The 16,711-nt window shown below is 38.9% G+C and overlaps 1 protein-coding gene across 6 annotated transcripts in view; it reads right to left on the bottom strand.

The window, feature by feature from the left end:
* atp2b2 (ATPase plasma membrane Ca2+ transporting 2) overlaps positions 1-16,711 on the bottom strand; it is a 112,581-nt gene that overhangs the window by 44,212 nt on the left and 51,658 nt on the right. For all 6 annotated transcript variants that reach the window (XM_087179442.1, XM_023426803.2, XM_087179444.1 and 3 more), the window contains one exon: positions 3,103-3,306. In XM_087179442.1, coding sequence (XP_087035568.1) covers positions 3,103-3,306 — 204 coding nt within the window. The remainder of the gene's footprint in view (positions 1-3,102; positions 3,307-16,711) is intronic.

Genomic DNA, 16,711 nt, shown 5'->3' with positions numbered 1-16,711 from the left:
ACATTCACACTGGGGACTGAAAAGCTTTGGACAAAGACAGCCATGATTCTCTGTGCAATGTGTGCAATATAAAAGGGAACTCATGAAATTAACCTTTTCATTAATTCGCTCCACTTCATATGAAGGCCCTGCTATCCACTGGCTGTGCACTGACAGACTGGAGTGTATTTGAGAATGAAACAACGCCAATTCCCTGTCCTCCTCGTGCTGCTTCTTGTAATGCTCTGGGAGCGATTGTGCTCTACACTCTGGGCCAAGTGACTTCAAAAGCCCCTGGTGGGGTAATTTGCTTTGGACTATATAACACATGGAGCTCACAACTGAATTAGTGCAGACCCAATATTATAGACATTACATATGCAGACTCTAATTTAACTAACAACTAGACTCTAAGAGCAATTTTGACTTACTGGTGCACTAAAGAGGGAATCCACCCAACCAATAGGATACACTGCATGCAGTAACAAAAAATATTCTCTTTGATCTGGAAAACTACCAGTATCAATGCACACATAGGTACTCATATAGGCTTTAAAAAAAGAGGGACATATTTAAATAAAATTTTAAAAATGTATTTGTTTGTTCTTTTCACATTGTCCTATGAGGAAAAGTAATTTTATTCCACAGAACATTTTCTGATCATGTTTGATCAGGGAAAATGAGTTCCTGATTTTGACGAGTGACAGCTCAGTTTTAGAGATTCAGAACTCGTGTAACTCCTTACAGATTATGCAAAATTATATTCAGACTGACTTACTGTAGGTGTGTTAAGTGAAGACATTTTACTGTTCCAAAAAACAATGATCAATAAAGACTCCAAGAAGCAACTATGAAAAAAATAACGTAGCGAACTATAGCTCTTATAGTATGTAGTTAAATAATAAAATACAATAGTGCAGTCAATTATTTAAAGCATTTCAATTGTATGTAGCTATCCATGGTCCTGATTGTACAACTGTGGTGCAAATGCAAATGAGTGCACAAAATATGTTCTGTCTCTCTCATAGAAAGACACTCACAATGATGCAGAATATGTGTAGCTGTCCATGGTGCTGAAGTGCATACAAAACACTCAAGCCAGATAAAGCACAAAGTAATCTAACTAACATTTGCAGCTGATTGACAAACCTACGACCAGGTGGCATGTAAATTAATAAATAAATGTCTATAAGCTTCAAAGGCAGTTTAACGAATTGGTTTGGATACTTTGCCAAACCATGCTGGTTTCTACTGTATTTTTCACAGTTTTGTTTTGTTGCATGTTGTGTGTTTGACACAGACACAATCAAGAGCCTACTCATTCAACTGTAGCCAAGCCGTTTCATATGTAAATGAGAATTAAGTCATCCTATCACCTTCTATTTCTGGACCACAGAGCTTTTTTTTTTTACCTATTTATAGACAAAACCGTAAACCAGCAGTGAGAGATGTGTGCTTGTGAATCAACACATCAGAACAATATAATAAACTAATATCAGTATAGAATATTTTTTATGTATTACATTAAAGGGGGTTTATAATATACAGTCAGGATGTTATAACTGTTGAATTTATACTTAGATAGTCAGATTTATTGCTGTAAATTTACAGTAATTTTATATGTAGTTTTTCTGTTAAATGTATGGCATCAGGACCTCATTTCATTTTCAAGACAGTAAAGTCAGCCATAAAAGTATCACGCCTTAGTACACATCTCTGTCAAGTCACTTAAACAACCAAATTTGGGGGATCATTGCCATAAATATTGTCATATTAAATAAGAAAAGAACTAATCGGTCAATATATCATCCTTACTATCAGCAATGTTTTACTGTCAAATTTTGTTATGAGTCACAAAAAAAATTAAGTCTATAAAAATAACATTATTATCACAAAAATGAGATGGTATTCTAGTTGGGCTCTGCATCTAAAAATATCCATACATCTCTATGGTTGTATGTCCTTCTCTGCTGTAACACAAACATACATCTATTTTATGTTTTTCAGAATAAAGTGATGATTTGCATTCATATCTTTCTGAATCGCTCTGCTATTCACATCCATTCATATCCGCAGGAGTTTATGTGCTGATTTAGATTCATATGTATTCATATCTTTCAAATATGAGAAGAGACTTGCATATTGGCACCTTTTTTTTGCCGCAAGTTAAAGGGAAGCTTGATTATGTATCTGCAGATGGACGCAGTTATTAGCATAATCATTCCTTTGGTATTTCTCAGCTTTATTTAGTCTTGGTGATGCTTAGAGCTCATTCATAAAATGATGCAGCTCAAAAGATGTACAGAAAACAGGAAAAGTATGAAGGTAAAGGGACCAATTTTAATTGATGGAATTCCAATTGATCATTAATTATAACTACAAACTATAAAATTAATTAATACAGAAATCATTTGATTAACTAGCCTGGTACTTCTACCTCCATAAGAGTGTTTAAACCCTTTAAAATGATGACTGGTCTCTTTGGCAGGGTAACTGAATTCCATTACTGTGATAATGCTGGTAGCAATGAGTGATGTTGCTGACTCAGCATCTCGTTATGGCCTCTGTCTTCATTTCCTGTTTCACGGCTCACAGGGCTGATGTATGGGCCCTGGGAGCTCAAGGTTATTTCTCTACTCAACACTTCATTAACCTTCCTGGTACCTTTCATACGCACATCTAACACATTCATAATGTGCATGCAGGCACGCACACACACACACACACACACACACACACACACACACACACACACACACACACACACACACACACACAGATACAAAAATTAGCCCGAAGCTCGATGAGTCACTTGACCTCTTGAGGCAGGTCACAAACAAAGTGTGACCTGCCTCACCAATTAAAATGTGTGGGTGGACACATGTAGGTGTAATTGTGTCAGTGGGTGCGTTGAATGTCAGAGGAAGTGATGTCAGTGGGCCAATGCAATTATAGTCCTTTGCTGTCCTCTGCAATAGTGGAGATACCAGAGAGAACTGTGTGTATGTGTGTGTGTGTGTGTGTGTGTGTGTGTGTGTGTGTGTGTGTGTGTCTCAAGACCTCGAAACGAATGACAGAGAGAAATTTTACTGGAAGTGATGTCACAGGAGCTGCTTTACTCACACTCTCCTCCGCCGCTCTCTCCAGGGGGGTGGTAGAAGGAAAGGCCGAGGGAGATCAGTGCGGCGAGCTCCAGGATGATGAGGGTGACATCCTGCAGAGCCTCCCATACCAGCTGCAGGAAGGTTTTTGGCTTCTTTGGAGGTATCAGGTTTTTCCCAAATATTTCTTTTCTCTTGTCCAGGTCAGGCTGGGCACCTGCAAGACCTGGGAGAGGAAGACCAAACAGAGAAAAGGGAAAAAGAATTAGAGATTTATTGATATTACTGCACATCACTGCACAGTGATCAGAGTGTGCAGGATATTCTGATATAGTGCAGTTTAATTTTGTGTATATTAATGGTTAACAATAACAGCCATCTGTTTTATTTTTACATTTGATCCAAGAAAGTCACAATTTTTATCCCTACATACAAAAATTCAGTTGGAAACAGCAAATGGAACCACAGTCGTTTTACAGTTTATAAAACACTTTTATTGTGAAAATCTCTGATCTAAAGCCAGCTTTGTAATCAGTCTTTTTTCTTGCTTTCCTTTTTATTTCTGCCTTTCTTCTTCTCTTTCTCACTCTCATACCACACACAAACCATCTCTAATTACCAGTTTGAGTCATTGCGGGCCACGGCTCTGTGTTCCTTATATAATTCTGCTCAAGAGATGAGGGCCTTGTGCTTTGACCTCATCCACCTCCTCATACACCATGAAATACTGTACATAAATATCTTTTGGTCTTTTAATCTGAACAACTTCACACTGGCTTGAGGCACAATTTACTTTTAGACTATTGTCCAGAAAATTATTCTTATACAGTAGCTGAAATAACATGGCAAAAGGACTACATCACATACAGTGCTTTTGCAAGAGATCTTTTGAATTTCATAATCCAAACAGCATTATCACAAAGGAGTAGCGTTTTGTGTGCAGTTGTACTTTTTCTTAATTTGAATCACAGAACACACACTGTGTTCTATGAATGCGGTGCATTAAATTCAATATCATGTGTTAATATAATTTATGGACCTTAAAATTGAGTACATTTTGCCTAAACTACTGTACTTATAATATGTTATAAAGTAAAAAAATTATAAATGTTCATATATACTAAATAACATTTATCACAGCTACACCAGTGAATCAGAAACTGCCATGAACTGTAAACTATATCTACATCAAACCTTCACAAGGCTATGGAGGCATGGGAATTTGTGCTCTATATCTTCAGTTAAAATTATTCATAAATGATTTCTATCCAGCTTTATTATTGGTCCGTATACGGCTGCTTTTCAGTGCAGTTCCATTATCTGGTTGCCGAGCACACACACGAGCACAGAGTGTATTCATCGTCTCTCTCTCTATCTGTGTCTCGCTCCCTCACAACCACAGACATTACCACAGCATTATGTCACACATGGTGCGTCACTGGGTCTCCCAGGAGTGGCCCTGGATTGCACCTGATAACATCGCTGCTGCATGACACTGTTTCACATGTCAACACATATGACTGTGATATGCCTTATTGACATCTGCAGAAAATAACTGATCATCCATCCGCATCTGACTCCAAAGAAAGAGGAATAAAGAGAGACGGTGACAGAGTTGCAGTGTGAAAAACAAATGCTTAGAAACTGCAAAAAAGACAAAAACAGAGAAAAGAGATCAGTTTCACTCACTTGAAAAAGGAAGGAGGAGTTGCAAAGAGGGAGAAGGAGAGGACAGAAGGAGGGCAGGCTGAAAAGAGAACAATTCCAGATCCTACGTAGGAGAATGCCCTGGTTACAAATACATCAGGCTATAAATAGCCTCATTATCCATTCTCTTTTAATTGTCTCTGTGAGAGGACCTAGCATGGTCTTCCATTGATCTCCACAGCACCCTGCCTCACATCACACACAAGCATGTCTCTGTGTGCATGTGTGTTTGTTTGTGTGTATGTGTGTAGGTCTTTGAGTCGTGACCGCCTGCACGTGGTTTGTGTGTGTGTGTGTGTGTGTGATAAGGCTGGCCAAGCATGCCTGCAGTTACTTGCACTATCACACTGTAAACCTAGAGCTCATATCATCAGGCTTTAGCCAGTTCCAGTTGGTTAGACACACACACACACACACACACACACACACACACACACACACACACACACACACACACACACACACAAGCAGAGATGAACATATTCATACATATCCACATTCAGCTTGTGTCGAACCCCTTCCATCTTTTTAGCTAGGTCAGGTGCACATTAGATACAACATTTACTCATATTTCTATTCAATACTGCTTCCACAAAAAAAATTTCTATGGTGGTAAAAAAAACAAACGCATATCCCACCTGCTCCATATTTTCTAGCGTGCAAATGCACTTTTCTGCATCTGGGAAGCGATCAGTTCACAATAAATATTACATTCTGTATACTCTAAGTTATATATGTGATAGGTACTACTGTATAAGATGGTGCATTGTTTCAGAGTGACATTTAACCTTGTTAAATGTTTTAACTGCGTTCTCCTTAAATGCCCTTGAGATGTGAGCTATGCTGTAATCAATCTCCCTAATCATTAAATACTCATTGCTTCCTGGAAAATCCTCTGCTACATTATCATTTCTTCCTGGATCATTGATTGCAGTGCTGCTTACAGCTAAAGATTCATTTGCCAGATTTTGAAATATTGCAGGCTAAATACTGTCAGCCCACCTAACTGCTCTGGCAGTGGATTTTGAGGAGGCAGTGAGAGGGCAGAAAAACTCTGGCGATACACAGATGAGTCACAACATTCTCAGAAAGGATTAAGGCTGACTGCAAATGAATCTTTGTGTTAGAGCTCATTACCAAGTAGTGAAGCCTGAACAGATAATAATATACTGGCAAACTACTGTATACTAAAAGAATATGATCGATCAATGGGGATAGATATGAAACTACTGGTATAATGGATAATTTATGTTAGTAAAGCACATTGTAATTGTTCTTATGAAGGTTGAAACGGTGAACGGCTTTTGCAAAGGAAATTTGAGTCCACCTATGAAAAATGAGAAATGAGATGGGAGATGATGCACTATTATCAGCATTAAATTGAAGCTCCTTTTTAGATCGTCAGCTGATGGACCTTACAAACAGTGGGCATCCTGGTGAGTCAGCAGACTGAGTCAAAAGCCATTTACTGTACTAGCAATGCCTCCTGTGTTTTAACCAAATTTATGAATTTGGTTAGATGTCATCAAACCATTCTCCCCTCCCTATTTTCTGCCTATTTTAATAATTACCAAATCTGGCCATATTTGATTGTGTGTATTAGACTGCTACCGTTACAATTTTTCATGCCCATGAGAAAACTTATAATTATGGTATTCATTGTGAAAATTACTACAGCATAAATTATCAGTATGGGCATCTTTGGTTCTCTGGCTTCAGGGCGAAGAGAAGCTGCCTCTGCTGCTGTAATTTAACTTACAAGTTGGCTCTGAAAGGAGCCACTCTAGAGTATCTAAGAAACATGACCATGCCGTTTGGCATAGTGACAACACCAATGTAATTATAATAAAATACAATACCATTAAAAATACAATGATTATACTTGGGCTGGAACAGATGTTTTTTCCATCAATCAGTCAATAACTTTACAGATTTATCATATATTGATTTCTCTAAAAAATATCAAAAATTGTTCGTATTGTGTGACAAGCAGAAACTTATTATAGGTTATAGGTTATTATATGATTATGTAAAACAGAGAAAGGGAGCAACTATTCACAAGGAGAAGCTGGAACAGCAAATATGTGGCACTTTTTTCTTAATATGCAACTTAACTGATGATAAAAAACTGGTGTCAATTACTTTGCTGTCAGCTGACAAACTGATTGACTGGGTTACAGTCATATTATTTACGACCAAGATTTACAGACATTTTTTAAAACTAAATGAGGATTAAACTTTGAATTTCTCTAACCTGTGTCTTCACTATTCTTACTCTATAATTTATGGCTAGTAATGCACTGATCTGTCAAACGCAGCAGGATCTATGATTCAAATCTGCTTTGACAAACGGTACCTACCTAACATCCTGTTTCCAAATAGACGAGAGGAAAAAAAAAAAAAAAAACTTGATGCCATCCTTTCTGCATGAGAGGAAATGTAATTTTTTCAGTCAGAGGGAACATGATGGCATATTTTAACAGTTGGCCCTTTTTTGTCACTGGCTAAAAATAGATCTCCATGGAAACACTATGCATCCCACTCCTTCAGTGGAAATACCCGCAACTCTGAACCTTGGAGAACATGTGAATATGTAAGTAAGTGTGTCTGTGTGTGTATATGAGTGTGTGTGGTTTTTTTGTGCATTTTGTGTCCAAGAGCATGCATGTATGCATGTGTATGTGTGTGCAAAGGTACATTCCAACAAAGAAAAGACAGCAAAGAATGAAAAGATGTGATGACCTTCAAATGTCCTTGTAAAATAGGCATGCCATTGTAGAGCAGCAAACAAACACCATTTATTAAAAACAGATTATGTCATGTCTAACATGTCTTGTTGGGTCTTAGCCATATAAACCACCCCACCCCCCCACCCCCCTTTGCTGTTACATTTTCCTGCCTGTCTGCATCAACTTTTTTTCCCCCCCTTCACAATACTGTGAGCCACACTGTCCAAAACAAGTCACCATGGCAACAGGGTTGTGCAATCATTATCAGCATTATAACGACGCAAAATATTGATGCTTTTTTCTGCAGCGAATCAATAGCTTCAACATGCATTTTTTTCAGCTTTCACCATTTTAAAGAGAGAGAGAGAGAAAGAGAGAGAGAGGGGAATGAAGAGAAAAGACAGAGAGGGTTGAAGTGTGACTCACAAAGCACAAGAGAGTGAGGAAAAGAGGGAGACAGCGACCGAAACGGAGAACGAGAGTAGGCTGGATGTGGAGTAACTCTATGAATAATAACCCATCAGTTGCTAAAAGGTGGATAATTATCATGCTCTTATTAGAAGATGGAGTGATGGAGAAATGTGTCACAGCATCCTTGAGAATGACCTCTATAATAATGACACCATTTTATGCCATAAAAGAGGAGAGGTTTGTTACTGTGCATACAAAGGCAGAATCTGGTAGAAATAGCCTCAAAGGGCAGATGCTCCTATGGATGATATTAAAAGAAGACTGTAGAATTTTATGCGTCAGTCAATGACATAGATAGGAGGAGGGCTCTTGTGTGTTATGTAGGACAAACTGGAAGCTATTACAGCATTACATACATTATTATTGCGAGGCTAGTTCAGGTGATGAAAGCACTGGATGCTTTCACATTAGTCTTTTACTTGTAGTCCTTCCTGTCCTGTTCATGGAATTGTATGCAAGTACAATGATAGTTACTGGAAACAAGTCAAATTCTCTGTATCCTTAAAAATAGTTGATTGTGATAATGTTGCCTTGTAATATATGTGTACAAAGTGTTAGAAATGGTTCATAGTTTACTGACAATGTTTGATAACTATTTACTTCAAGTTCAGTTTCCAAGGTGATACATTTCCACACTCTAAGCATGTGATTTCAAGGTTTTTTAGAAGAAAAACATAAAACAAAGCATAATAACCTAAATTCTAACTGATTACTGTATAGAGCATCGCAAAAATAATATGAGGGATTAATCACACCTGAGAGATATATAAGAAGGTGAAAACCTAATTGCAGTATGCACAATTTGGTAAATTGCGAAGGTTCATGCTGTATTTAAAGCAAGCTGTATAGAATAGAAATGTATCATGCACATGTGAAGTCTGTGCATGTTTACGGCATTTTCAATTTATCAGATGGCGGCGCAATGTCTGGAAAAAAACTGAAACCAAATCACTGCACAAGAGTTACATTAAAAACACTCGGCATTTAATCTACATGTAAACACAGCTTCTTTAGTGTTAGACTAAAGTGGGTAATATAACTCAAGTAGACTAATTGTTCATGTGAGGGTGCCACACCCAGCGGCACATCAGGTCCACCCACTGTTGAATGAAGACGCAATAAAACATGTTAGGGCCGGATGTGTGGGGTTTCTCTGTATTGAAGAACTGTGTGTGTCTTAGTTTCGTCTTGTTTGGTGGCCTCATTGCTCAGCTCACAATGTGGTTTTGCGTGCACTGATTTTCTGTATGCGTCACACGCTGTCAGGATTGAGAGTGCAAGAGGGCACGGCAGGAGGCAAGCTCTCTCTACGAGGATAAGATGATGTGACATGTCTTCAGTGTAGCAACACACATGCAATCTTGCACTTTTATGTACAGACCATTGAGCAGTCGCTTTCTCGCAGGCCAAACATGCAAGCAGACACACTGTAGTGTACGTAAACAAACAACTGAGAAAATACATTCTCTCGCTTCATGTGGAGTCACAGGGTCACATGAACACGGAAACATGCTCGCACGCACACACACACACATACACATAGGTCCCCTATGGCCAGCCCCATTTAAAGGTAATGGACTGGAAAGTGACACTGAGCAGTTTCTGACACCATGTCTTTCCCACCGTGAGTGTACCGTATGTATGCGTGTGTCTGTTTTCATACGAGTGTGGGTCTTGCGACACCATAGTACAACCCATTATGGTATTTTTCTGCTTGTGCAGACAACATGATAGATCAGTCTAATATGGCAGATGTCCTGTGCTACACCCACAAGTAACAAATTCTGAAAACAGGATCAGATTTTCACGTTTATCCGGCAGCAGAGAGCTCCGAGAAGACATTATTCAGTGGTTATAGTGTGTGATTACTGAGATTTAGATGCTTTCGTAGGTGAATTTTGTTAACTCTGGACAGTGGCAGGCTAGCAGTTTCCACCTTTTTCCAACCAGCTGCTGGTTCTAGCTTTGAAAGACATTAGCTAGAGCCAGCAGCCAGCATGAAGGAAATACAAAAGTACAAACAACGCATGTAAGCCCACTTCATGAAATGTGGAACTATTGCTTTAAGATTTGTTCAAAATGTGATGCACATTTGCCAGAGCGCAAAGCATCACAAGCGCAACACAAGTGTCTTTGCTCGGTCCCGACCAACGCGGTTGTCATTTTCCCATCCAGCACCCACGTTGTTTAGCAAATACACTTGCGCCAATGTGAGCACCCATGAGCATTTTGGTCTTAAAATGAGGTGTGGTCAGGCACGTTGTTGGTGCACTGCTATCTTGAGGCTGGTGAAAGTGATTGTCCAATTGGTCAAAAGAAACCTGGTCTTTAGTCAATGGTGCATTATTTCACTGTTATTTTAAAGGCATATTGTCAAGATAGTAATGTGCGCATACATAGGTGGGCACACTATGTGCCTGTTTCGAACAAGCACAGTGTGCTGAAAATGCTCATCAGATGTCAAGTGGAAGATTAGAATACAGTCCACAGAAGGTCGAAGTTTTTTTTGGCATATTGTGTGTTGCACAACGTTGCCATTTGTCACGGATGTCTTTTGGACATCCACGACAGATGAGGCTCTGCAGAGAAGCTTTCTCTTCTTACTACCTGGTAAATCCTCCACAGCTTTTCCCATTCATCACCTAAATTTGTTCCACCACAGTTTCATAAGGAACCGAAGATTTATTCGCACTTCTCATCATGTAACATAAAAGATGTCTAACGTTGTGACTTGTGCCGTCACGTTTTGGTAGACCTGTGCGCAGCGCATTGATTCACTCAGCGCTTCCTTGCCCCTCAGGGCGCACAGAGCTGCTGCGTGTGTCAGGACTGGCTTTTAAAGGCAATGGGAGATGGCATTCTGATTGGTTTATTGCATGTTACACCCAAAACTCTCCCATGATTAATTAAGAGACTAAGGGCAACCCTTTTGAACCATGCGCCTGGCGTATCGACCATTTTTTGTGCCATTAAAATAGCAAAAGGACACGCCCTAAATGCACTTGTGCCATGCGCTTCAGACCATGTGCTTTGGACTGTTAAAATGGAGCCCTTGGCGTTTTAGGTCTTTCATTATTAAGACAAAGAAGCCACTGCATCTGAACATATTCTTTGATGCAACATCATTTGTATTTTCTATAAAAAGGCCAAAATGCCAGAGCAGTTTTTAACAATAACCCAACAACCCAAATTAATTGTATGTCGAAATGCCAAAAATTAAATATGCAATAGCGTGCGAGTGTTTGTGAGTGTTCGTGTGTGTGTTCGTGTGTGTGTGTGTGTGTGTATGTGTGAGTCTGTGGGGGCAGCTGTACAAGTGGGTGAGTTTTGCTGTCAGGCACTGTGCTCTGAGTCTGACTCATGCGAGAGATGGTAGAGTGAGTAGTGTGAGAGAACACAGCTCACAGCTCTCTCTCTCTCTCTCTCTCTCTTACATACACACATACATACATACATACATACATACATACATACATACATACTAAATAAATCCAAATACATACACACACACATACACACACAAACACACATACACACACACACCACTCACTCCACAGGATTACTTAGCAATCCTATCGTGCAGAATATATTGGCTTAAATGTTAGGCGGAAACTTGTATAATGACAACTGGATGAAGATCTGAAGAAAAACCTTCAGGTCTGAATAATAGACCTCACATTCATTTTAAAGCTATTAATGCTCTGACCCAAAGTACACAATCTCTTTTGACGATGCCTCTTGCAGTTTTTTTTGTTTGTTTGTTTTTTTCATTTTCAAATGTGAAGAAAAAGCTGATTATGTAATGTTATGTAAGAAAAACAGGCCACTACAACTACAGAACAACAACAAAAAAACCAATAGCTGTGATTGGTGTATGCTGCTCATATCAGAGAATTTGAATACCCAAAGGTTTAATTTACACCTCTTAGAAAAATTTTTGGGAGGCCTGAAAAGTAGCACATCAAGAGCAGCACAGAGGGGAAAAACAGACACATGCCGATAGTGACTCATGTGGGATGAAAGCTTCAGTGCATATGGTCCTTTTCAAAATTCATGAAACAGTAATTATTGTGTGAAAATTCTGTGCATGGGTGAGGTCCAGTTATATCGTAGCCCTGTGGGTCTGTGCATATGGCCGACACAAAAGGAAAAAAAAAAGAAAAGATTAATGGTATTAAGATTACGCCTCTATGTGATCTGGCTCTTATGTGGCTTTGATTTTGACGTGTTTGCATTGGTGGGAAGATCCACTGCGTCAAACCAAGTGCTCCCAATTTCTCCTTAAGCTGTCTCAAAAAATGACAAGTCTGTGGGTAGCAGGACATCAGTGTAAACTGGAATTACAGCCTCGCAGTTGTATGCTTCCGCCAACCAGATCAGATAAAACATTCACCAGGTTTCCTCCATTTTGCCCATTAATCAGAATTGTTCCTCATCCAAGTCGAAGGTCTAGCGATAGAGGATGTCACTCGCTGTACAGATTGTGAAGCCCCTTGAGGCAAAAGTTTGATTTTGAGTTGTGATTTAGGGATATATAAATAAAATTGATTTGACTTGACTTTGTTAAACGTTGTTGTTCTTGTTCTGCTGTATGTCTACTGTATTAGTGTGTAAGTTCATTGAGAGAAGCAAAAAGCAGTTGTATGTGTTCACACACTTAATAAAGCTGATTCTGATAGAGCACAAAGGTGTAGCCATGACAGTAAATAATGCTTTTAATATGAAAGTTGCTGCAAAGAAGATACAAATTAGAGGGAACCCAAGATTAGTCTCACAAATTGTGAGATGCTCCCCTTCTCTTCCTGACTTACGGCGTTGAATAAAGGCCAGAAAAGTGTTTTTGCAGTATATTATGATGTCACAGTGAAGCTGACCTTTTGGCTATAAAATATCATCACTTCATAATTTTATCCTATTAGACATTTGTGTGAAATTTTGTCATAATTATTTTATGAATTCTTGAGTTATAGCCAAAAATATGTTTTGTAAAGGTCACAGCGACCTTGACCTTTGACCACCAACATCTATTGAGTCCATCCCACTCCAAGTGAATGTTTGTACCCAATTTGAATGTATGAGAAATAAAGAAGTAAAATGTTGTGGAAAAAGGCTTTCTTAAGAACATGACTGTCAAAATTTGAAAAAGCCTTGAAAAATCTATATCGGCTATGACTATCACCTAAGTTTAGCTAAGACAGTACGTGTTGCAAAAATATTTCTTATGAAAAAATTTGTTCTTCTCAGCAAAAAATAAAAAATTGTGACCAAAACCGCACTCCCCTGGTGCACCTGTATGCATGTGTGTGTGTGTGTGTGTGTGTGTGTGAAAAAATGTGTTTATTAAACCTACTGCAAGTGGTCAAAAGTGAAAAACAATGGAAAAGAGAGTGTCAGGGGATTTATTAGCCATTTAGTGCATCTGTTCCACCATGTGAGGCTCAAACACTGTAATGTTAGCTGGCCCGACTCTGTCCTAGATGTGGACACAACATTAATGAGACGTCTGTTTACAGCTTCTCTTTGCGAGGGGAAGTGTGTGTGTGTGTGTGTGTGTGTGTGTGTGTCTGTGTGTGTGTTTAGTGGTAAGGGCAAAGTGTAACAGGGTCAGTAACTTCAGCCTGTAATTCCAGACTCTTCAACCATTCATTCAATCAACCTATCCACCCATGCATCCCTCTATCCATCCATCCATCACCAGTGTTCACCAGCGTTTCATTCATCTATTTCATTCAGCAAAATGCCTTCATATCTATTGATGAAATGTCACTGAATTCTTATTTACCTTATAGACACCATGATAATTAATAAAGAGCTGTTGCTGTCCAGTAGCTTTAACAACCCAGCTGCACCTTTTTTTTTCTCTCATTTTCACACATACACACAAGAAACACAACTGTTATTACTCCTTTTATGTGTGACCAGGTTGTCAGTGTAGTTATATGGAGACGGTTGTATGCATGACTCCAGAAATATGAGAACTTTTTGACAGCTTTAATGGTATTTAGATTTAAAGCTATTAAATTACTGTAAATTCCCACTTACAAATAGTAGTCTGAATTATTTTATTAAATTCCCAGTTTACTAAGAAGAGGTTAATGTGTTTTTATTGTATTACACTGAAAATTATCCTAACTGTAATTCTAAGTCTGTGGTTTTAGCCAACCATGCCAATTAAGAGGCGTTGTCCCCCCCCCCACACACACAAATACACACACATAAACATTTCCAATTCCACACAAACACAGTGCTTGCACACTCACAATTCAGCAACCCCCTCCTTAGGAGTGAAAAGGGCGAGCATCCAGGGCCAAGAGGCTGAAAGGGAGAGTGACAGTGGTCTATCTGCTGTCTCCCATCTGGGCGTCAGTCTCTGGTTTCGCCCAGGGGCTCAGATAAGCTCCGGACACAATAGGGACAGCTATTAAAATTCAAACTACCACAGAGAGTCATGAAATAGTCATGACATGTAAGGGAAATCTACATCCTCTAATGTGCCCCTCATTGTCTGTCTGCTTGGAACTGCAGGAAAAACATACAAATACCAAGTGATCTAAATAAATACTGATAATAATAATAATAATTTGGCATTATCAGGGTCAGTTCATCGACTTATCTTCTGTATTCATCACTATCAAAGATATTCTAATGGATTAAAGCATATAAGAACTCTTTTTTAATAATTCAAGACACTTTTCCAATAGCAGTTTACAAACACTGACACTGTGTGGAAATTCCAGTGCAGAGTTGAAAGAGTATTGATCTCTGCCTGTGCTGTGCAGTAACATTTTGATTGAATTGTAATGTGACTGAGCCCATGAAATCCCATCCAAAAAGTTCCATCTGGTGCACAAATGGATGAATGCACCTTCTTTAATATCCCTGACATGAAACACATGTACTTACACTGTATTCAGCACAATTGATTTTTCCACATGCCACTAATGTAAGGCTAGTCGTTTGTTATTGGCAAGGTTATATTTTATGTACTGTAAAGAACACCACAATGCTAGTACTAACTGTAATAGTAGAATATTTGCTTAGGACTACTACAAGACAGACTATTACTAGAGGAAAGGGCTGAAAGCTGTTGTTGATTTTTTGATTTTTACTCTTTAAAAACAGGAAAAATGCCCATGGCAAGTTCCCAGAACTCAAGGTGATGTTTTTTGGGTTTTTTTGTCCAGACTCAAAAGATATTCCATTTACGATTATATGAAATTGATAAAAGCAGCAGATTTTAAGAAATCAAATCACATTTGAGAAGAACCAACAATTATTTTGATGTTTCCTTTGATAGATTATTGATAATTGATCATTCTTTGGCAAAAATTCAACTGTTATACTGTTATGAATAAAGGTTTAATATTTAGTTACCACAACAAAGTGGAAAAAACAATCTTACATGGGAAAGTATCTGCCCCAACATATCCGTAAATATCTGTATCTAGAATTATAGAGTTTGCAGTGGTGTAAAGCCAGTAGGTACATTTACACAAGAACTGTACTCGCGTACGGTTTTGAGGTATCTGTATAATCAGTGAAGGACCTGAATACTTCTTAGTACCACTGAAGGTTTGGTCGAAGTCTACGTACAAAATGAGGGGGCTGATTAGTACACTGTAGAAGCTGTAATGATGTGTTTGCATAATAGGCACTGTCTGATTTTGGTGCTTTGATCTGTGCCCTTGGTAAATGTGACTAGCGGTATCCTTAGTCCCCTGAGCAAGACTAAACAGGCTTAGTTTCTGCTTTAGTTCAGTTCAGAGAAGGTAAAAGTTTCTGTTCCTCTTTTCGCCTGCTGTTGGGATGTTAATGATTATTCTCTACAATATGCATAAAATCAAAGTTGAGAGACAGCTGCTCTGTGCCCTTGAGCAAGGCATAGCTGGACCTGGTCCAAGACTGTGTCTGTTCATGTGCCCTTGAGAAGGAAATGCTGTCTGTTTGCGTTGGCAGCAGTGGTACCACCCTTGTTCTGCCCCACAGCAGGAGGAGAGAGAGGAGAGAGGTCAACTCAGGAAAAGAGCTGACATGGAGAGAAACAAGCCGGTTACAGCCCGGGACTCTGCATATCCAGCTAAAAGCATCACCATGCCTGTCAGCTCGCTATCTATACTCCTGGCTTCCAGCAGCCAGTTCACATTCAGGACATCTGAGAGGACAAGAACTGGGTGTACATACAGTGTGTGATGGCAACCTGGGACTGCGAAGCATTTGGAGATGTCAGTTTCCGGCACTGTGCGTTCACTTAATGAAACTTTGTGGGCCAGAGGTTCAACAGCAACCTTGTTCTTCAAGTGCCCTTGAGCAAGACACTACCCCCACCTGTATAGGTAAGACAGTCAACAAGACTGTCAACCAAGTAAATGTGAAAAAAGGAGATTTAACTTCTAGCCTTGATAACAATGCTTCTGTGATACACCATGATTTATTTCAAATCCAGGGCAGAAAAAAAGCCTTTGGTGTATCATGTGTAAAAGATGACAGCTACAACAAAATTAGAATATAATAAAATTAAACTACATTACAAATGCCTTGACTTTTACAATAAGAATGACAGGTGAGGTGAGGTGAGGTGTTAACTGGATTAACACAGAATAACTTAATATCACATAAGAGGTGAAATTCAAGTATAGTAAAGATTTGTCCAATTCATATTTCAAATCTTTAGGTATGCACTTGGGGGAAGATGCTTCTTTTACATTGGTTTCTCAAGAGATAAGC

The sequence above is a fragment of the Seriola lalandi genome, unplaced genomic scaffold, assembly GCF_002814215.2.
Source record: "Seriola lalandi dorsalis isolate HSWRI2012SDOR001 ecotype SW California unplaced genomic scaffold, Sedor1 jcf7180002054840, whole genome shotgun sequence".
NCBI classification, from domain to species: Eukaryota; Metazoa; Chordata; class Actinopteri; order Carangiformes; family Carangidae; genus Seriola; species Seriola lalandi.
This window is presented reverse-complemented; position numbering and strand designations above follow the sequence as displayed.